The sequence below is a fragment of the Myotis brandtii genome, unplaced genomic scaffold (genome assembly GCF_000412655.1).
Source record: "Myotis brandtii unplaced genomic scaffold, ASM41265v1 scaffold123, whole genome shotgun sequence".
NCBI lineage: Eukaryota > Metazoa > Chordata > Mammalia > Chiroptera > Vespertilionidae > Myotis > Myotis brandtii.
This window is the reverse complement of record NW_005354291.1, coordinates 8506626-8529191: the sequence shown is the minus strand read 5'-3', so window position 1 is coordinate 8529191 and position 22566 is coordinate 8506626. Positions and strand designations below refer to the sequence as shown.

Below are 22566 nucleotides of genomic sequence, written 5' to 3'. Positions count from 1 at the left end.
GAGGCTAGAGCAGCAAACATTGCCCCTGTGGAACTTGCTGCCCGCCACTCCTGGCCATTTAGGATCTCTAGAGGGCAGGGATTTTTGGATGGCTGCCTCTGAGCCCTGTCAATCCGAGGGGAGGATCCTGATTACAGGACTGTTTCTGGGCCAGAACACTCGAAAGATGTTTCCGGCCATGGAATAATTTCAAGTAGCTAAGTTAATAATGTCTCTAATGTCTAGGATTTATAAAGCAAAGGTCTTCTAAATTTAGATACTTGTAATTTATAATCAGGCTTAATTATAGTTGCTGATTAGCATTGGCAGCGGTAGTTTACTGCTGTGCTGTAGGGAATAATGGACTTTGTGTTCTTCTTTTGATGCAAGTTTATCATATCTTCTGGAGCTCAGTAAGATAAAGACAGGCTGAGACTATTGGCAGATGAGTCAGTTCCAGTGTGATAGTGATTCTGGTTTCCTTAGGAAAGGGGAGGTAAAAGGATAGAGTGAAAATGATTATTTTTCCTTTCTGTTTCAGAATGCATGGTTGGCATTGCTTTTTCTCCACAGGTGCTATAGGGTTGTGTTAACAATGACTGATTCAGAAGAATAGCTTATTCTTACCACAGACTTCCAGCACTTATCAGCTATAAAACGAGTCAAGCAGAGACCCAAATCTACTGCATGTCTCTATTATGCTGTGCGTGGGGTTGCCCTGACCTGTCTACCCACCTCTGTGGGAAGCAGGACTCTTGAGGCTTTTACGTGGGTCTTTGTTCAGGTCACTGGCTTTTACTTGGGTACTTTGACATATCTGGTCACCAAATACTAATAAGTGCTTTGCTCTATAGCTGATTCTGATCTAAGGGAATTTAGTTACTGGGACCAAGTATCAGTGTAGGAGTGGGTCAGCTTTGTAATGATCCTTTGTTATAAACCCATAATTCATTATAACGAAGTTTCAGTGACTATATTATAGCTTTAACACACACAAAGTCTGAGAAATAGTAATTGCTTAATTTTTCTCTTGAACGGATAAGACTACCTTGCTACAGAGAAAATGTGTAGCGCACTTGTGTGATTGAAATATGGCTCCATGGTGTTTCTTTTGTCAAATAAATATGAGGGTCTCTTAGTTGTCTACTTATTCAATTCAAAGTCTTAACTGGTGTCCTGAGTACTGTAGCTCTGGTACTGTGCATAGTTAGTAATTTGTGCTCCAGGCCTCCATTAATGACACAACATGCTCAGAAGAACTCAAAAAACAAATCTGCTTGGAACTTCTAACTGAACCATCATATTTCTTTTGGAGAGATGTTATGAGCAGCCTGCCTTAGTCAAAAGGTTGGATGATTGATATCAAGTCAAGAGACCTGGGTTCAAATGTGAGTCCTGCTGGTTCTCTCTCTCATAAATTACTTAATCTTTCTGACTAATCTTTCAGTTTCCTCATTTGTGAAATAGAGGCAAATAAGTGAGGGTTAATTGAGACAATGGAAATGAAATAGCAGAGTGGCATTTAATAAATACATACACTTTTTTTTCCAACTGGGGGATCTAAGGAATGGGGCCCACTAGCTTTTTGCAAGTTATTATTTCATTCTTATTCATTTCCATCAAATAATACAGCTCCTGGCACTAGTAGGTACATGGCACAAGTATTTGCTGAATGAATCAACTGATGAGCAGCCTAGGACACATCCTTATAGAACAATAGACAAACAAACTGACAATACTGATGTCATAAGTGATATCTTAGGGCCAGTTTAGTGACTCTCACATTAATTCAGGAAATGGAGAGTGAAGAGAAAATTCCAAAACTATCAAAAGTTAGTTAGGAATTGTCTTTTTATTAATTAATTTAGTTTGCTGTCTCAAATTAATGGGACAGGTAAGTGGCTTTGGTGTTGTGAAATGAATGCTTTTGTCTGAAATCTGTCAGGCTACAATATGTCCACGGCTTCATGTGGAACAGAAATCTGAAAGGAAATAGCTGTGTCCTTGCCAAATGATCCAGAGCACATCAGATGGTTTTTAGGACTTCCCTGGGCGTTCCTGTGAACTCATATAGCACATGGAATCTGGTTGTAACAGAATGGGCCCAGTGAAAATGTGAGATGTGGGTCACCCAGGGAACAATCCATGGCTTTCCAAGAGCCCCCAAACCAAGCCATGGTATAAAATGGGTACAGGGGTGACCTGCAAAGTCCAGGCCTCAGCAGATTCCAATTAAACCATGCCCCATTGCAAGGACTGCAGGGCCACTCTGGAAGGCCTATGAGCCTTCTTAAACTGGAACAAGGATAGAGAAGGGGCTTTCATATTAAAAATGAGAGCTTTGCATTTGAAATCAGTTGTTTGTAAGAGCAATGGGGAGGCAAGTAACTACTGCAAGGAACTCAACCTTTGTGTTTCCACAAGAGACTGACAACTGGTTCCATTCCTGGAGGAACTGCTCCTCTTGCCTTGTGTTCCCTCTTACCTTTGCAGTCTTCTCTCCCATACCCAGGGCACTTACACCATGGCCTGCTTTTGGTAACATAATCTTTTTCGGGTAACATGTTTTTGGTCATATGTTTGGTAGTTTGATTGCTATTTTTGGTAATATATTCTTTGGGTTGAGACAGTGCTAAGCATATGGTAGTTAAATAAATGTATACATTATTGATTGAATAAATGACTATATCATGTATAATTCATATACCTGGCAAATCTTAAAAGAACCAAATTTGTGGCTTTTATGTGAGACTGAAAAAAAAATGGTCTCTTTCATTCTATTTCTATATTTCATCGATTCTAAGATGTATATTAGTTTCGTTCTGAAATTAGGATGCAACTTACAATTGATGGTGTTCATAATTTTATTGACAGCATTTTCTCTTGACTAGTGATTTGCAAAATAATGAATGGTAAATCTTATTAATAAGGGACAAGTTTCTTAGATTTGGTAAACTATAATAAGACTAAACTCATCTTAATATGCATATGCTGCTTTATACTCTCAATAGAATAATGGGAAAAGCATGGATTTTGGATCAAAGGAATTTTATTGTGAATCCTGGCTCTGCCTTTTTATTTTCCTTTTTAACCTGAGCACAAAGCTTGCCCTGAATTAATTAACCTTTGGGGTCAGCGTTTCCATCTGTACAATGGGTATAAAGCATTCATATTAGAGTTCTGCTATACAGACATTCAGTGAACAAATTTAGTGAATGCATTTTCCTTTTTTCTCTCTACCTCCTCTACCAGCTCATTTATATCTTAGAATAGCCCTGTCTGGTAGAAACATGTAATTTTCATTTTCAGGTTCAGAAACAGAGGTTTAGCAGAATGAATGAGTTAAGAGAGAGCTTTCCGAAGCCTCTGATTTTCCACAATTTCCCATATTCCATTAGGCTTTCTCACAGGTAACTTCAACATAGGTGAGAGCTTAGCAATTTTTGTTGTTCATTAGATTTCCTTAAGCGGCCTGTGTAACAATTTTACACAATACCTTCATAACAATATTGCACACCACATCCTTTTTGGAAAGGATTTAACCTCTTGCCCTCATCCTGTAAACAAGGAGGCACCTCTATTTAAAGAAGAGGAAAAGGAAGAGGGAAAAGGATATTATATCACCTGGCCTAACATTTTGGGGAGCAGATGTTTGCCTCATTTCATTGTTCACAGAAAATTGGTTCAAGATAGTATAAACCAAATGTTCAAAATGACTATGATCCATAAATTAGTTAATACTATTCTTGTGTTCGGATAGAACAAAACAATGAGGATGGATTGAAGTTAAAGATTGGTACTGAAACCTCAGGGCTTGGTGCAAAACCAAAAGTAACCCATTAGTACTATACTATGCTAGACCGATAGATGGTAGGTATTAGACCTCCAGGCCTTAAACATCCAGAGAGAATCACTGGTAGGTGCAAAGGAAACCACTTTTATATTTTCTCATTTTAGCCTGAAATATTTCAATAACAAGATTTTTTTTTTTTTTTTTTTTTTTTTCCCCAAAATTTTTTTTTTTTTTTTTTTTTTTTTGCCTCAACATTTCTTTTTTCTATTTGGTAATCACATTTTTAACTAGGTTGGAAATGGATCAAATAACAAGGAACTAGATGGACTTCAGCAATAAAATATCATCAGACTTAAATGAAGAGGGTATGGGTGCTTGTTTGAAATGTAGTTAGATTTCTGAGTGGGCCTAGCCTGCTTCCAGACTCTGCCAAGGGCTAGCTGTATGGTAGTGGGCAATACACTGTATGGTAGTGGGCAATGCGCTGATTACTAATTATAGCTTTACAATCCCTGTAGATGAGAATTGAGAGAGAAAATATTTTAAAGGGCCTAGAGTGGTTCTCCTTTACAATCCCTGTAGATAAGATGAGAATTGAGAGAGAAAATATTTTAAAGGGCCTAGAACAGTGGTTCTCAACCTTCCTAATGCCATAACCCTTTAATACAGTTCTTCTTGTTGTGGTGACCCCCAATTTCATTGTGACAAATTGAACATAATTAAAGCATAGTGATTAATCACAAAAACAATATGTAATTATATATTCAATATGTGTTTTCCGATGGTCTTAGGCGACCCCTGTGAAAGGGTTGTTCAACCCCCGAAGGGGTCGCGACCCACAGGTTGAGAACTGCTGCCCTAGCAGTATCCAAAACTTGATAGGTGCTCAATAAACTCACCTTTCCCATCTTTATTTTCCCCTTCCTTTTTTAATCCTTTATCCTTGATTAAAAACTTTTGTCATGTGAAACAGTTTTTTAAATTTGTTATTTATTGATTTTTAGACAGAGAGAGGGAAAGAGGGAGAAACATCAATTTGTTGTCTACTTATTTATGCATTTATTGGTTGAGTCTTTTAAAAAATATATATATTTTTTATTGATTTCAGAGAGGAAAGGAGAGCGAGAGAGAAAGAGAAACATCAGCGATGAGAGAGAATCATTGATTGGTTGCCTTCTGCATGACCCCTACTGGGAATTGAACTGTGACCTCCTGGCTCATAGGTGGACGCTCAACCACTGAGCAACACCGGCTGGTCCATTAGTTGATTTTGTTTGTGCCCTGACCAGGGATCAAATGCACAACCTTGGCATATCCGAATGACAGTGTGCTAACCAATTGAGCTACTGAGACAGTTTTGAAGTTTAATGGATCTAAGTAGACTCCCAGTGTGGAAATTAAGCATCCCTGAGGAATGGGTAAGTGCTCATTCATGAGGCAGGCACAGGGAAAAACCCTCTGGGCAACTAGTTCTCTATGGGAGAGCGGGCTAGAGGTCCAAAAGATGTAAAGAAAGCTTTCAACACATTTTCTTTATCTACTGCTGTCCTACTCAGCCCTTTGTAGGTACTCATACAGCATGTTGTCTCAGGCCTTCCTTATCAGAAGTTTGGGAACTTATCAGAGTTTGTCCTCCAAGCATCTTTGCTTTTAAGCATTAGTTAGGCATCTCCATTTATTTAAGTTAGAAGTCATGGGGTAATTATGAGCCCCTCCCTCCTCCATTCTCACTTCCACAAATCTACTAGGTCCCAACGATTCTATTGCTACACTGTCCCTGAGCATTGCCACTGGGTATGCTGCATGGGTTGGGAGAGGAGATGAAGATTGGACAGGTCTGCCACTGCTGGTGTATTTCAGCACCCTCCTCCCTGACAAGCTCTCCTGTAACCACCTCCTAATGGATTGCTCTTCTCCATCTTGTTCCTCCCATCTATGCTATTTATAGCCACCATGCTGATCTTTCTTCTAGTAGAGCTGTGTTACTATCTTGCTCAGTAACCTTTCATTATCCCCCACTGCTTCTGAAATTCAGAATCATTACTTGCAAAGCACCAGGAAGGCCCTAAACACCTGGTACGAATTTATGTATTTTTATGTGGGGTCTCCTGATCCTGGCTCCTGTTCCCCATCTTCTTCCTTCCCAGCATCTTGACTGTAAACACACCTGGACTGTGAGCCCACCTGGACTCTGTGGAAGCAGTCAGCAGGAAGCTGCCTTAGCTTCCTTTGTTCTCTCTCCGGTGGAAAGCCCTGCTCTACCCACCCTAATTCAAGACCTCGTGGGGTGTTATTACTTGATATATCTTTACTAGAATTGTCTCTAATTGCAGAATAATACATGTCTAATACAGAAAGCTTAGGGGAAACCATCACACATGCACATTACTTTAGTTGTGCCCTCTTTTTCTTAAAACCTTAATAGATCTTGGAATTATTTGCCTCATTTTAGTTGTTTCCCTCAGAATTCAGTCATTCAATTTTGCATTTATTATAGGATGCTTGTTGTTACAAATACAGACAGCCCCTGACTTAGATAAACTCCTGGGGTTGTATCTCACTCATTTATACCTCCCTCAGGTTATCAGTTTGAAGTGAGCCAGTGGCTGCAAGATGACACCACACGTGATGTCAGTGGTGAGATTGTGGGCTGTTGGAAAATTATGAGGATTTTTAGAGGCCAGTCCCACTCGTCTCCCTCAGACAGCAGGCCACTTCTGGTAACCTTTAGATAAGATGTTCTGCTCTTAGGACATTTGAGGAGTCTCCACCGGGCTCATTTTGTGCCTCTAGTTAATATTAGGTGGTAGAATGTTAGCGCTATACACACCTTAGAAAAAGTCTTCTTTAAAAAAATGTTTGATGGTGGCTCTAAGTTTCTTTTATATTCCTCTAATATGTGAATGCTCACAATAGGTTGCATGGAATACTATCAAGGCAGTCTCTCTTGAAAGAAATGAAATCCTAGAGGTCTCTGTCTATTTCAATTTGTTTTCTCTAAGGGGTATATTCATGATCTTTGCAAGGTAAGGCAAGTATTACTTTTGAGAGGGGCAGACTGGCTGCAAGGAGAATTCTGATATGTCTCATTTTTGTGACCAAAAATGTGGCTCTACTGCCTTGATTTGAATTATTTATAACTGAGAGTGAATAAATTTCCCAGAACATCACAGAGTGTGATTTAAACTCAAAGACTGGGAAGGTTACACTCACCTTCTGGAAAATGTTTAAAAAACTACTTCTGTTGAAGAGGAAGAGACAATGTGATATAATGTGGATGTGGAAACTCTGACGGAAGAATCTACCTTTGTCCCACCGAGGTGCTTTTTCTTCCTGCTTTTCTTCTCTCTCATGCCAATTTGTAATAAAAGCTATTCTTTATGAATATATCGAGTCTACAGTGTTTGTGAGTATTGATGTGTATATAAAATGTATTGTGATATGCTTGAAGGATGATGCCTGGAAGGCATTTTATTATGTTTATTGCTACGTATTAATCCTTACTTACAGAAATATGACATATCTGATAGTAAACATACAATTTCATTATTGGGAAAGGAAAAATATATATATCTCACATATTTTTAAAGAAGAATACAAAAATGAAATACAGTTAGTGGGAAGACAAGTTGATAGAAAATAGCATATTTTCTACCTTGTGTAGTGGGATTCAAATTTTTTCACTATTTGAGTTGTAGAGACCCTTATGGATTTTTTGGTAGGGGTTAGATAGAAATTTTGAAGGGTGTTTAGGAGTGATTCATAAGAGCTACAATAGACATTTTGATTGAGCCAGGGACTATGTTGAGGCAGTCTCTGTGTTTGAGCAGTTTATACTGCAAGAAAATATTCTGGTGCCAGGATACGATGTTTTCCTCAAATCTTAGAGTCCTGGCTCTGTAAACATCTGGCTGACCAGCTGTTGCATAATTTTACTTTTTTTTTTTTGCATTTGCTTCTGTAAAAAAAAAGCCCTTTGCACTAGCTATAAACTCTGGACAACCTCAACCTTATTATTTTGAGTCTATTTTAAAATTGTAGAAGGCCAAGATACTCATGATTCTAGCCATGATCTTTGAGCCCTTGTAACAAAACAGCTAGCCAAATTATTAAATAAGTGTCTTGTAGATATTTTCAGAGTATATTTCTGGAGCACAAATAATTTGGGACTAGGGTATTATGTAAGGAGGTTTTTCTCAATTAGAGTGAGGCATGGGGCATTTGGGTGACAAGCCTTTATAGTAAAGTCTAGAGCGTTGCATTGTGCATCTTTTCTGGAGACATATTGAGAATCTGTTGAACCTTATGGACTCTGTCTGGCTCAAAAAAATTAGTATAAACAATTATATCTTAAATTTTGAATATAATTTACTTATTTTACTGGAAATACATTCTTTTACAGAGAAATACATTTTCAATGTAATAAGTAAATTATGAACAATGAAATAAATACACTATACCCAAAGTAAGTTTTATCAAGTATTTTGGCCCATAACAATAGTATCCCTGTTCCAGGAACCATTCTAAAATATTAGAAAAATAGCCTTTATTTTGGAACAAATAGCCACCTTTTAAAAAATATATATATTTTTATTGATTTCAAAGAGGAAGAGAGAGGGCCAGAGAGATAGAAACATCAATGATGAGAGAGACTCATTGACCGGGTGCCTTCTGCACACTCCACACTGGGATCGAGCCCACAACCCCAGCATGTGCCTTGACTGGGAATTGAACCGTAGCCTCCTGGTTCATAGGTCGATGCTCAACCATTGAGCCATGCTGGCTGGGCAATAACCACCTTTTTTACCTTTATTTTAAAAATAGAACTATGGCTTTCATTTCCTTGTTTTTCCCAAGTCACAAATCAACTCAGCCCTTCCTTTCAGCTTCACCAAGTCTTCTCCAGTTACCCATGGCTTCTCTCACTTGACAAGGAGATCAGCATCCTTTCGTAATCTACTTTACTAGCAGGAGAAGGCTTTTGTATTAGAGCAAATCTAAGTATTGATACAATTCTAGGTGTTTTAAATTGAATCTTTACTCATAAGCAAAATACTACATTTCAGAACATGTCTACCTCAGAATGCACTTCACTCTTCCTAACTTTGTGCTTTCAGCTGCAAGTGTTTGCAACATGGGTCCCCTTGTATTCAGCAATGAGTAAAAAGCCAATGAAAAGCATGGGTCATTGCACTTTCTTGCCTTGACTAATTTCCAATAGAGCAGCGGTTCTCAACCTGTGGGTCGCGACCCCTTTGGCGGTCGAATGACACTTTCACAGGGGTCGCCTAAGACCATCCTGCATATCAGATATTTACATTACGATTCATAACAGTAGCAACATTACAGTTATGAAGTAGCAATGAAAATAATTTCATGGTTGGGTCACAACATGAGGAACTGTATTTAAAGGGCCAGAAGGTTGAGAACCATTGCAATAGAGGCTAATTTTGATATAAGAGGTGGATTTACCATGAAGCTAAATGAAGTTAAACCTTCAGAGTCTTGCTCATGCAAGGTCCTTTCCAAAGTCCTGTACCTATGAAACTCTTTACGCTTCAGAGTCCTTAAACCTACATCTGTCTTTGCCTGATATATTTTTAAAGAGAATGTTTATAATCATAATGGTCAGAATACTTTTATTTCTATCAGCAGAAAGAGTTTTAGATATGATGGCATAATGATAATGACCTAAATAGTTGTATGTATACTATGCCACACTCCCCTAATAATTTGACATTAAAAAAAGAAGTTTCAAAATACCAGGAATGAAACGAATGTGTTTGTGTTTGAATGTTAATCTCTGTAGCATTGCACTTACATCAATATTTCATTTGGTTAAACACTTTAGATTTGCTGTAGATGACTTTACCTCATTAAATATTCATGTGGATTTTTTTCATAGAGTCAGTTCGAGACAGCTGTAATCTGTAATATTTAAGAACTCAGGCTCAATGGTCATATTAATCCAGGTTTACATGAGCTGGTTCTGCCACCTACTAGCTGGGTGATCTCACATTTCTCATCTATAAAGTGAGCATAATTCTAGTATCTCTCAGGATTGTGTCACTTAAATGAAACATGTACCACGTCTAGCAAAGAGGAAACAGTTAAATGTTAGCTATTATTATTTACTAATACTAAACTTTTTAACTCTTTAACTGTAAAAGAATATCTTCACTAGATACTTGCTAAGTAGCCTAAATTAGCCTGTGGCAATAGCAGTTATAAATTATCCCAGCATGGCTAGTATTCTCTCCCTGGAGGAGTAGTTAAAAAAAAACAAACTTTGAGAATAATGCAGAATTTTTTAGAGCTGCCAGGAGAAAGGGAAAAGGTATTTTCCTGTTGCCCCAGAGGCAGAATTAGGAACAATGATGCAATTTCCAAGAAAGTAGGTTTATATTCTGTATATGGAATACATTTCAGTCTACAGTTTCTCAGTACAGAATTGGCTTGCTTGCAAGTTTACAAGAATTATTCATAAAAAGCCTTGATAATACATCAGGAAGGGGATACTAGCACACTCCCTCTTCATTGGTCAATGCTACTGTATAAATCTAGGTTTTATCATCCATGTAAAACTTTAACTCCACAGTTGATGATTAATTTATTCAAGTTCTTGCTATAATATATTATTGTAAATTGAGTTTAACTTTGCCAGTTGAAAGGTCAGCTTTCACGTGGCCTCGTGTCCCTCCCTATATAGGCTTTTAGTCACCTTAGAGAGTGTGTTTGAATACACATTCTCCTTAATCAATTCCAGTTAAAGTGACAGCAAATGATTAAGCAAAATTTTGATAAATGTGTTGATTACATTGTAATTATGGTACCCTTTAAATATAATTCCATAATATTTAGGTTCCTAAATCAAAATACAAAAACCAGTAATAACCTTTTGATACTGCTAGAGTTTTTTCCAGTATATTTTAATATGACTGTGAGATTGTCTGAGGCTGCAGTACTATCTCCACCCTATTTTTAATAACCTATTTGGGTATGTAAATTATGGCTTCCTTCTTCCTGCTTATGTCATCTAGTACACCCCATTTAAAAGGAATGAATGAAATGAATGTTTACGCTTCTTGCTGTTACTGAATTACTTTGTACGATGTTACATAACAGAAAAGTGTTTGGCATTAATGGCCTGAAATATTAATGTTTTCAAGGACATTAGGTTCCTGGTGTTTGTCTATAGTGGTTGTGGGAGGGAGTACTTTTTGAAAGAAATAAAATGTGTCTCTATGAGAAAGGGTAGTGTGGTATAAGGGATGAACTCTAGCTAAATCTTGGTAGCGTTTGAGATGTGAAAAGGAAGAGCTTTTCAAGAAAGCATATTGGTAGTAAGGTTTGCTTCCATGATGGTCATAAGAAAATTTAGAAAACCATTTTTAATCTACTTGAGCCTATATGTGAGGCCATGTACACCAGGGTACAATCCTACTATTTTTAGTAGATAATATCCTCAGACAATAACAACAGGGCTTACTCAGTGCTTCCATGATGGTCATAAGAAAATTTAGAAAACCATTTCTAATCTACTCGAGCCTATATGTGAGTAACAACAGGGCTTACTCAGTGGGGGGGAAGGACGAGTGCAGAGAATTTCCATGTACTTGAAAAGTAAATTAGTAGGATTCAAATTCTATGAACTAAGCTCTGTAAATCAACTACCACATCTTATTTTTGGCCTCAAAAATTAAAAAGCATGGTATTGTGAACCCCAAAATTATTTTGAACCTGTAAAAGAGTTACATTTCAATCTGTATATTGTGATTTATTTGTTATTTAAAAAGTGGAGAGAGTATCAATAGGCAAATATGTAACTTTATCATTTTGGTTAAAACTGGACAGAATCTCCCTTTATGAAGAATTGTCTCATTAGAGTTGGTATTGCTCATGAGGATATAGTAAAGGAAGAAGGAAAAATAGAAGAACAATAAAAGATGAAGACAAAAAAATTCAGGAAAGTAAGGGAAAAATAGGAGTGAGATGGAGGGACAAAGAGAAGAAAAGAGTTTCCAAGTGGTAGAGTATATGGCCTACCACTGAAAATTACATAAGATAGAGAATTCCTGTAGTTTTGCATTTCAGATCATTAATCATTTTCCACATAAGGACATTAAAAAGACAGAACTCATACACTCCAATTAGCTTACGTTTTGCCCCTCTTACTGTATTTTTCATTTTGCTTGAACTGGTGAACCTATCATCATCATAGGTTCACACACTGGTATAGGATGGAAACAACTTGTCTAACATTACCAATCTTCATTTTAAAATTTAGTATACTTTCTAAGGACACGTTAAATCCATTTAATTCTTCATCCAGTCAGCATTCACTGAAGACCTGCTGTGTCAAAGGGTTAAGTTAGATGTGGAAAGGAAGAGAGAAGAATGACAGTGGCCCAGAGGGAATGGTGTTTGACAGATGTGATGGAAAGACTTGTGGGCTAATAGCGAGGACTTTCAGTGGTCTACTCAAGTCTGGACTGGTTCTGTCAGCGATGAGGAGCCAATAAACGTTTGTTAAGCAAGGAGAGACATCTTCAAGGCTGTGCTTGGGCGTGATAACGTACAAAATAATTTAGAGAAGGCAAGGAAATGAGCTAAAAGAGCTGTTGTAAGATTATAGCTAAGACTTAATAGGGTGTGCAGGGGCTTGGGCAATTGGGATAGAAAGGAGATGGCATGTAGAGCCTAAGGAGATGAAAATGCAAAGATTCAATAACTAATTGTGGAGAGGCAGGAAGGAAGCTATGATAAGCTTTTTTTTTAAAGGAAGACTTTTGAAAATGACAGTTCCCTATAGATATGAAAGATAGGATTAAAAAATAAATTTAAATACTTTAAGCATGTATAAGTATCTATAAAGTAATTATTTCTCACGATAATTTTAAAGTTTATTTTTTATTGTTGGCATTATTACAGATGTCCCCTATTTTCTTCCCACTTCCTCCTTCTACCCAGCCCCCGCCCCACCCCAGGCCTTCACCACACTGTCTGTGTCTCATGATAATTTTAAATAATGAAAAAAGTGTATATAATATGCTTATGGAATGATGACTTTGAAAAGTTGTTCATGAGGAATTTTTGATAGATCATAAAGGTCAATAATAACCCACTTAAACTTAGACTGGTAGGTATATAGAAGAGAGTAGACTATTTTTAGGGGAGAAAGGACAGAAACATGTCTTGGAATTTCATAACTTTTGAGCTTGTTTCCTCATCTATAAGACAAAGAACAGCGTGCTGGTTAAAAAAGAGTGGAATTCAGCACAGAACTTTGTTCAAACCCAGCTCCTGGCACAGAACAATTGTGTTATGGTAGACAAGTTACTTAACCTGTATTTAAGCTTCACTTTTGTTATACTTTGCAAAATACAGGTGATATCTATGATGTAGGGTATGTGTTTGACAGAGAGATAAAGATAGAGAGATACAGAATACTGAATACTGGCATAGGGAGCCTCATATGTAGGTGTTAAACAAATGCTAAGTTTTATTTTTATCCTCAGGAATAGCATTCATTTAAGTATTGGTATGTGTTTGACAGAGAGATAAAGATAGAGAGATACAGAGTTACACTGAATACTGGCATAGGGAGCCTCATACGTAGGTGCTAAACAAATGCTAAGTTTTATTTTTATTCTCAGGAATAGCATTCATTTAAGTGTTGGTAGATAGGTCTCTGTCTCTCTCTCTCTCTCTCTCTCTCTCTCTCTCTCTCTCTTACTGAAAGGTGTTTTGAAACTTGGCATTGACCTTTATGTGAAAGAAGACAACATTGCAGGGTACACAATCATTTTTGTGACATTTTAACCTGACACAAGAGGTAAAGTCTTTCTTGGGACCTGTCATTGCCCAGTTTTGCAGCAGGCTCACTGGTTTCTGCTACGCTGACCGGGAAGGGGTTAAGAAATGCCCTTACTCATGTTACATGAAGTAGCAGAAATTATCAGATGGAAACAGGAATTGGGAAGGGGAAAAGTCTCTGCGGTAGCTCATTGTTTCCTAGCCAAGACGGCTTCTGCTTACAGTGATGAGAGAAGTCTACAGCCAGGCAGTTGAATCAGATTTGAATTTCTCCTGGGTGGTGGCAACAAGTAATCCTCCACCCCTATATCTCTTAACTAAAGCATTCACACTGGAATGGCCCCGGGCTGAAACAATACTGAGTCACAGCCCTTCCCATTGGACAGCCGGGCAGCCCTTCAGGGGAGAGGCCCCGCCCCTCCCGTGTGAATCGCTGGCTTCGGGAGGAGGAGCTGGCCGATGCTAATGAACGGAGTTGCCAAGCGAGCCAGGAACTTCACTCCTCTTCTCAGTGTCAGGATCGCAGAAATTATGCCCCTTCTCTCACCATGAGCTGGCTCTCCAGTTCCCAGGGAGTCGTGCTCACTGCCTACCACCCCAGCAGCAAGGATCGGGCCGTGGGGGAGAGCCATGGCCAGGGAGGGGAGGAAGCCACCTCCAGGTAAGCCCTGGCATTTGAAAGCCAGAGAACAAAACAAAAAACCGCTCACCTGCTCCAGGAAAGAAGTGACAGGGTAGTTGGCGCGGGGACGGAGAAAGGACTCCGCATGCGGAACCCGACCGCCTGCAGCTGCAGAAGTGTTTGGCGGGGGTTTCATGGACTCTGCATCTATCTCATCTAGTCCAAGTCGGAAACCCCTCACATAATTGCTGGGAAAGATGGGGAGGGAGGGCTGAGGCTACGGCTGTCAGACTTGTTGCTTAGCAGGTGCATTTGCAAATGCTGAAAGATCAAATGACTATATTTGAAACACTTCCTATGAGGTGGAATTCTTGAATGGGCTCAAGGCTCAGCGCTGGAACTGTTAGTTGGGAAAGTGTGCCAACAGCAGGGGGGGGTGTTCACTGTACAAGCTGTTGTTGTTAGAGTCTTTTTTTTTTTCTTCCCTCTCTCCTTTGCTGAAAGCAAACTTCTTAGGCAAAAAGCCCAAGACACTGCCTGGGGCGGTGTGTCTCATATTCTTTTGTGTATGTGGATTTGGGTGTGTGCGTGTGTGGGGGTGGGGGCTTTCAAAAAGGAGTTTTTGTGGGGAGATAGTACAGTGAGGCCAGAGAAACGTGGTTAATGTTAAATCACTTTATAGGTGGAAAGGGCAAATGTTCCACAGACCACTGAGGTGCGGAGTACCTTTCTCTCTATCTGTGTACTTTGTTCTGTTTTCAAGGACTTTTTTTTTCCCTTCTTTCCCTTAATGACCTTCTCACTATCCGAATATTTTCACCTCAGCCTTAGATAGAAATGGTAAATATTAGCCTGGACGCTTGCAAAAAGCAAATGCTAACCTGATTGTGTAAAACACTAAAGTAGTTGTCAGTAAGCATGTTTCCTCCATGACGTTCCGTGTGATAATAAAACCTCCTTTGTTCTTATGTGACTGACTTATGCTTATGCCTTAAGCTGAAATAATGCCTTCTTTCATTTGTTTTAAAATCCCCAAGTAGGGGAGGGTGGGGGGGAAGGGAGGGGAGTTCAAATCAAAGGAATGGCTGGCTGCTATGTTCTGCCTGAGGTACCCAGGCTGACCAGAACTTTTCTTCTGTAGCAACCACAGTATGTGTCCCATTGAGAATGAATTCATTTCCAAAGACACGAGGGACCTGCCTCCTGGGCCTTAGGCATATTTCCATTTTATTTTCTGTTGCTTTAAGTATTTTCTGTGAGATCATAAAGTGTTTTCATCTCTCTTTTGTGGAGCAGTGATGTGACCTCTCAGCAGTAAGCAGTCTGTGACACCAGCCTCATACCTTTCATAACTTGGAGTCCACATGACAGTCAAAATTGCCAGAATGTGCAAGCTTGGCATATTTTCCTGTGACATTCTCCTCTGGGTGGCCCGAGGAGTTGAGCTGCCTCTTGGATCTTTACTGTGAGAGTGGAAGGAACTTTAAGGAAGTGAGGCCAGACTTCTTATTTTCACCTTGAGGACACCAACCCTCCAGGAATGGATTCAGTTGTCACAAGGTCTGTGGGTCTAGGCCTTTGCCTGGGGCTGCATATCCAGTTCTGGAGGCTTTATCCTGTGTTGGTAGTTCTGCAGCCTGTTGTGGGTTGAGAGAACATAAGAGAGGAACAGACCGTTCTCAGCCTATGCTAAAGCAGAATCTGGAGGCACTGATGTGGCAGGCTGGGCACTGCTCATGCAGTGAGTGCTCCTGCTGGCTGCCATATTGCTTGTGCATACTGACCCCAGATTTTCACCACCGAATTCGAGTCCTAAGGACAGTTATGTCGTCGGGAGAAGATGGGAGCTCTGGTTTGACAGCTGGGAGGAAAGGCAGGGAGGAGAGAAGAGAGCCAGTCCCTAGTAGCTTTTCCCCTTAAGCATGGAATAATTTATCAGATAAGCTTAGTGTTACTTTGGGAGGTACCCTGTTTAGCCTGGAAGGGTTGAGATAGTGCAAGTGGGTGGGAGGGGGTGGATGGAGGGAGGAGTGATTTGAGGGTGGATGGGTTGAGAATTTGACTTGCTGAGGATTGTGGGGGAAGGAATGCGCGGGACTTTGGTTCTGGCTCGGTTGGTCAGCCAGTGGGAAGCTGTTCAGAGATACAGAGTTGATGGTTGATGCCTATTTTAAAAAGCTCTTCAAAAGGCAAAACCAAACCCAAACAAATAAAACTCTTAAAAAGAGGAAAAAGTTAGATTCTGTCCTCCCGACCCCCCCTCTCCCCACCCTTACCCTCACCCCCACTGCCACCTATTGAAAAGTTGCTGGAGGGAGTGCAGAAATCTAACTTGGCTAATTGCAAGATTTTGTCTCTTCAAAATAATATGAGCTTTGATGAGTTACTTAATCAAACTTTTAGTTTAGTAAGATGAACTCATGTATATGCCATTTGAAAGGTGTAAAGGACTATGTGTATGATTAAGGATATTTATAGAAAGTGATTGATTTTTAACCTTACCTTACCAAGTCCTATTTTATTTGATCTTTGGAAAAGCTGCGATAGTAGGGAATTAATCTTTTTGTAAGTTACCTGTGCATCTAAAATTCCCTCTATTGCATTATCCCTCTCAATCAGGAAACATTCATTAGATGCCAAGAAAAGAATTTCTCCTACTCTTAGAGCCTCTCAAATATTTACTGAATCATGTTTTCAATTTTGGGGGGTCATATTTTCTCCTTAAAACATTAGGATTTAAATAAATATGCTAATATTAGTTGTTCTGACTTGTACACAGTCAAATGTTTACAAAGGAAACCACTTTATGAGTAGCTATATTTATAAGACTTTATTTACCTGTTTATTTTCAAGCAGATTTCTTTTTATTTATTATTATTTTTAAAAATATTTGGGGATGGAGGTTGTAGAAACCACTTTATTTTTATTTGTTAATCATCACCTGAGGCTATTTTCTGCATTGATTTTTAGAGAGAGTGGAAGGGAGGGGGAGAGACAGAGAGAGGAGAGAGATCATGGATGTGTCTCTCACATTGACTGTTCTCCCCTCTCACCCCCTGTCCCCCCACGAGGAAGACTGAGCTTGCAGACGAGGCACTTGCTCTTGACCGGAATTGAACCTGAGACCCTTCAGTCCAAGGGCCCGACGTTCCAACCACTGAGCAAACCCAGTCAGGGCTCAAGCAGATTTCTTAATGTTTACCTTTGCAAAGCAGTTTTTCCAAGAATAGTGCATTTTGTCTATTCTTACTGTTCTCCCTTGACTTTCCTGTCTTTTTAAGAAAAACTATTTTGTTTGCTTAGTATCCGTTTTAGCTAATATTTTTGATAAATATTGACCTCAAAGATATTTTCCTTCTTATTGGACTTAACTCTAGTTGATATCTGAGATTTTTAAAAAATGTCTTTTATGAATAAATGTATAGCATTCGTGATGCAGGATCTTGTTTTGTTGACCACAAGTGCCTCTGATGCTGAGTAAGCAGAACCAAGAGGCACTATGTCATCGTGATGTACATCCTGAAACTCTGGGCTCTGGGGCCAACGTGCCTGGGTTCACATCTCTGCTCTGCCCCTCATTAGCAGTGTGGTCTTGGAGAAGTGTTAACTCTCTGCTTGTAAGTTGAACTTCATAACAGCTCTCACTTCATTGGGAGGATTAAGTGGGATGATCCATGCAAAGCCCACAAAACAGTCCCTGGTTCATAGCTAGCTGCTTCTGTCCTTAACACCAGGTAAAGGAAAGGAAGGAAATGATTGAGCCTTGCACCATATAACATAAATATTATGTTACATTTTCATAAATATTTTGTCATGTGTTAAGAAATATGGCTGTAATCCACGTGCTTAACTAAAAATGGCATAACTGAAAATTAACCATCATGCTAAAGTTCAGTCCTTGGAGTTTGAAAGACCTTGGAAGTGTCCTATTGAACCAGAGCCACATTTACAAGTTGAACTAATGTTAGCAGGCCTGCCTTGGGGCATGGGTGGGCCACACTGAGGCCTGCAACCTTGACTTTTAGGGCAAAATGGAATGTGGGTGGGTCCTCTTTTGGCAGCCTCCATGGTTCCCTCCTTTAAGAACTACCATTGCCTAGGGGCCAAATGGAAGACGACTGCCATCTTCATATACTTAGCTTTAGTTCTTGACTTTGTAAGGCTTACCTATTTCTGGGTTCTAACAACTTACTGAGTAAGCATAACCATTCGGTCACTCAGTCATTCCACATGTAATTGCTGAGCTCTTACTGTGTGTCAGACAGTTGTCTAGGAGCTGGGGCTGCAATGAAAACAAACACCTGGGTTGGGAGAGGAGGGTACGCAGTGGAAAATGAAGACCTGAGCAGGTGAGCCTTGCAGATATATGGGGGTAAGAGTTAGGGAAAGAGCTTTTAATGTTGCTTCAAGTGAGATGGGAAGCCAGTGAGTGGGGAGGGTTTTGAACATGGGGAAACAGAGCACATTTTGGCTTTAGAAGGTCCCTCTGGCTGTTTTGTTGAATGTAGTCTGTAGAAGAAGAGACACTACTCAGGAGGGTAAGGTGATGGCTTGTTGGGCCAAGGTTTTAGTTGTTTAGGTAGTGGAGGTGGTGAGCATGAAATATTTTGGAGGTAGAGCCTGTAGGATTTCCTGATGTTTGTGGTATATGAGCAAATGAGACTAAAGACTGTTGCAAGGTTTGGCCTATGCAACTCCATTGATTTAGATCGGGAAGACTTCCAGAGTGAAGGGAGGTAGACAGGGCAAGATCTGAAGCTCAGTTTTGGACATGCGACTCAGAAACATCTTGAGAGAAGCTTTAAGGAAAAGGTATTGTCATTCTTGATGAGTCAAAGTTTTTACACAAATTCACAGCATTTTAAAAAAACACAGCTATGTGCTAAAGTATGAGTAGAGTTTTTTCCTTTTGAATTTGTGTTTTATCTGAAATTATGAATATTTTTGGTGAAGGAAGGGATGGTTATAACTTTTTACAATGCAATATGGAAGTTACATGTCTTCTTATTTTTTTTAACCTTAGAATTTAGGGCATGTTTTCTCATTCTAATTTTGTAGGATTTGGTGACCAAAACATTTTTAACCTATCTATGGATTACTGTTTTCTGAATCAACCTACTCCTCTATTTCATGACATGGGAGTGCTTTTATAGAAACATACTTTCTCTATCGTATAGTTTAGAAGCCTTATCTATACTTTTCTTTTGAATTGTGAAAAGACACACCCAGTATTTCAAATGGGCAGGTCTTACCTTTACTTACTTATGTTATTTGAATTTTAACTGCCCTCATCTGTGAGGCTTGTGATTTTTGTGGGCCTGTTTAAAGCTATCTTAATGTAAAGAACTTATGTTATCTTTATGCCTCTCATATGTAAGGATTCATAAATCTCAAGACACGCCTCCCCCAAAAACACTGCTGCAAACTTTGCCTTGTACCCATGGCCACTTCTTTCTTTGTTCACCTGCACTGTATCTCTCTCTTTTCTAAGTGGGGCTTGTGCTTATTTAAAGGTTTATGTTTGTTCTTTTTATGTTTTAAGTTCTCAGTATTTATCAGGCTTTTAAGAATATTGCAGCAAAATGAACTCATAAAAATGAATGCATTTAATGATGCACAATTGATTGCTATTGGATTGGATGGCATTTAGGCTTAAATAGTTTTTAATAATTGGACAAGCAAAATGATTTTTTCCCCCTCTTATTTTTAAACTAGAGGCCCAGTGTATGAAATTTGTGCATGGGTAGGGTCCCTAGGCCTGGCTGGCGATCAGGGCTGATTGGGGCCTTCTGGCTGCTGGCTGGGGCTTCCTTCCCTGGCTGCTGGCTGGGACCTTCCTCGTTCTGTGCCACCCCCTGGTGGTCTGCGCATGTCATAGTGAGTGATCAAACTCTCGGTCTCCCGGTCCAACTCCTGAGGGGACACTTTGCATATTAGCCTTTTATATATATAGATTCCCTGTTAGCTATAAGCATGGGCATCATTCACACATTAGAAAAAGACCCCACTATTCTAGAGGCCAAGGCTGCACTTGTCTGCAGTGGAAGTTCCCTGTGCTCCATGGTCATAGATCAGTGAGGTCTCACTCCCTTGGCTGCCTTTGATTGGTATTGATATTTAATGACATTTTTATTTTGATAAGAAGAGATAGAGAATAAGAAGTCTCCTTATGGGAGGAGAGTGGGGATGAATAAAGATCTTGGGGGTGAGTTAGGGCAGAGGGAGCAAAAGGGATGATGTCTGGGTAACTGTGAAGATAAATTCTTTTTATTTTATTTTTTAAAAAATCTTTATTGTTGCAAGTATTTGACTTCTATGATTGTTGCTGTGATCTATGAGCTGGCCAAGTTTATCCTCCACCACACCCCGCCCCCCTTCTTTTTTTTGCAAGAAATAAACAGAAACCATGGAGACGTCTGTGACCAGTGTGACATCTGGAGTCCTTCTCATACTCAAGTCCCCTAAGTATCTCAATTTCTGTGTTAAAAGGAAGTGTGAAATGTTATTGCCTTTACACATGTGTTTTGGTAGTTGCTTTTTAGCTGCAAAGAACACTTAAGCGTCTTTAGGGAAAACGGGGTTTCTTGCAGGCATCTGGGTCATAGGGAAAGGAAACATCGCTGGTCTTCTACCCTCTGTGACTGGCCATGTGGCACGCCTGCTTTCTCTTTGAGATTCTTCAGTCCACTGGCCTAATCATCTCATCATTTTGAGCTTGAGCATGTCTCTTAATGGCCGTCTCAGCCTTGTTGCCCTTATCGTCTTACATATCATAGCCAGCAGACCCATATTGTTGTTTTCTAACTTCAAAGTTATGAAGGAGGATCATATTTGCCAGTGAATCTTTCTGAGCTGCCTCAGACAGCCCATGATTTGACCATCTGGGGATCTTTGGGGTCTTTTTAAGTAGTTGGTGGGTAGGGCAGCCTGTAGAAGGGAGGTAGTATCGTGGCCAAGCCATTTAGGACAATGTACCTTTATCTGATTCCTTACCTATGAGATGAGCATAACAATGCTTTGTCTGCCTCACAAAGTTAATTATTATAAAGATAAAACATGTAACTTTGGAGGCTTTTAAAAAATATACAGATGAGGAATATTTTTGTAAATCCTTTTCAATACAATATCTTAAATTTCCCCTAGACATTCCACCAAACCAGAATTGTCGTGCTAATAAAAGTTTGAATGAAGGACCGAGTGAATGAATGTGAGAGGGAGTGGAGTGGAGTGATTACACACACAGACTTTGGAGCTAGGCTTTCCAGGTCAGAGTCCTGGACAGCCTGTTTAATGTTGTAGGGCCTCAGTTTATTTTCCTTCTACAAACTGGGGATAATAATACCTTACTCAAGAGTTTATGAGTCTTGAATGAGTTAATACATGTGATGCACTTAGAAGAGTGCTTGATATAAAGCACAACAATTTTCTATGATGATTCAGGGCTGTCAGATTTTTGAGATTGATTTGTAAATGGTTTGGGAAGAGCATGTTTGCTTTAATACACATGGAGTGTAACGTCTAAATTTTAAAAATAACATTTGTGAAATGAGTTATAAAAATATCTCAGAATATGTTTATTTCAATAATTACCAAGACTACCAAGAAGGGCTTTAAACTATTGAATGTTAGGCTCAGGTGACTATTTTGAATTGCTTTTCATAGTTTAGTTTGGGCAGATGTAAATTTCTAAATCATTTGTACTCTTAATAAGAGTACAATGGAATCAGGTCATGTAGAGCAAGAAAAAATTATTTGCTCATGTTCTTCAGTGAGCAAATTGACTTTAGGTTATTTGAATTCTTACAGGTAAAAGTAATCACTATAACTAAAGTATTTAAAGGAAGGATAGTTTTTCATCTTTGTTGCCCTTACAACATGTTTATGTGCTTTATGAACAACTCTTGATCTCATAACCAAGAAGTGCTGTTTCACGGAGCAGGGCTAAGCTGGGTGTGCTATCCATGGCAGAGATCTGGGGGGATGTGTTCCCCCACCCAGTTCCCCCTGATCCCTGTGCCCCACCCCCTTTCCCATTTAGTGCACACATTTGAAAATGGAGCTGTTGATTTTTCTCTTCATCTATATCATACATGATACATTTATTTTGAATGCCTACAGCGCACTGGGCCCTGAGCTAGGAAACTGTCTGCTTAGCCGGTTCTTCTCAAAGCCCTCCCTACATCTTGCACTTGAAGCTGCTATGAACTTAGCAACTCCTGCTTACAAATGGCTCACCAGGGCAGCCTGTTTGCTTCCCTTTCTGAGCGACTGGGGACTTTTTCCCTGAGAGTATCTAGAGGAAGTTGAACTGGAGGCAGAAGAGAGACATATGCCAATTAGAAATGCATTCAATAAG

At 39.4% G+C, this 22566-nt stretch overlaps 1 protein-coding gene across 3 annotated transcripts in view; it reads left to right on the top strand.

The window, feature by feature from the left end:
• The window catches only part of ARHGAP18 (Rho GTPase activating protein 18), a 171603-nt gene that overhangs the window by 25177 nt on the left and 123860 nt on the right, over positions 1 to 22566 (top strand). The window contains exon 1 of one of the 3 annotated variants that reach the window (XM_005858977.2): positions 14025 to 14249. The exons of 1 other annotated variant lie outside the window; for it this stretch is intronic. In XM_005858977.2, coding sequence (XP_005859039.1) covers positions 14137 to 14249 — 113 coding nt within the window. In that variant the 5' untranslated portion in view covers positions 14025 to 14136. Of the gene's footprint in view, positions 1 to 14024; positions 14250 to 15699; positions 15771 to 22566 lie in introns of those variants that run through there. One more of the 3 variants, XM_014533793.1, reaches the window with a different exon arrangement.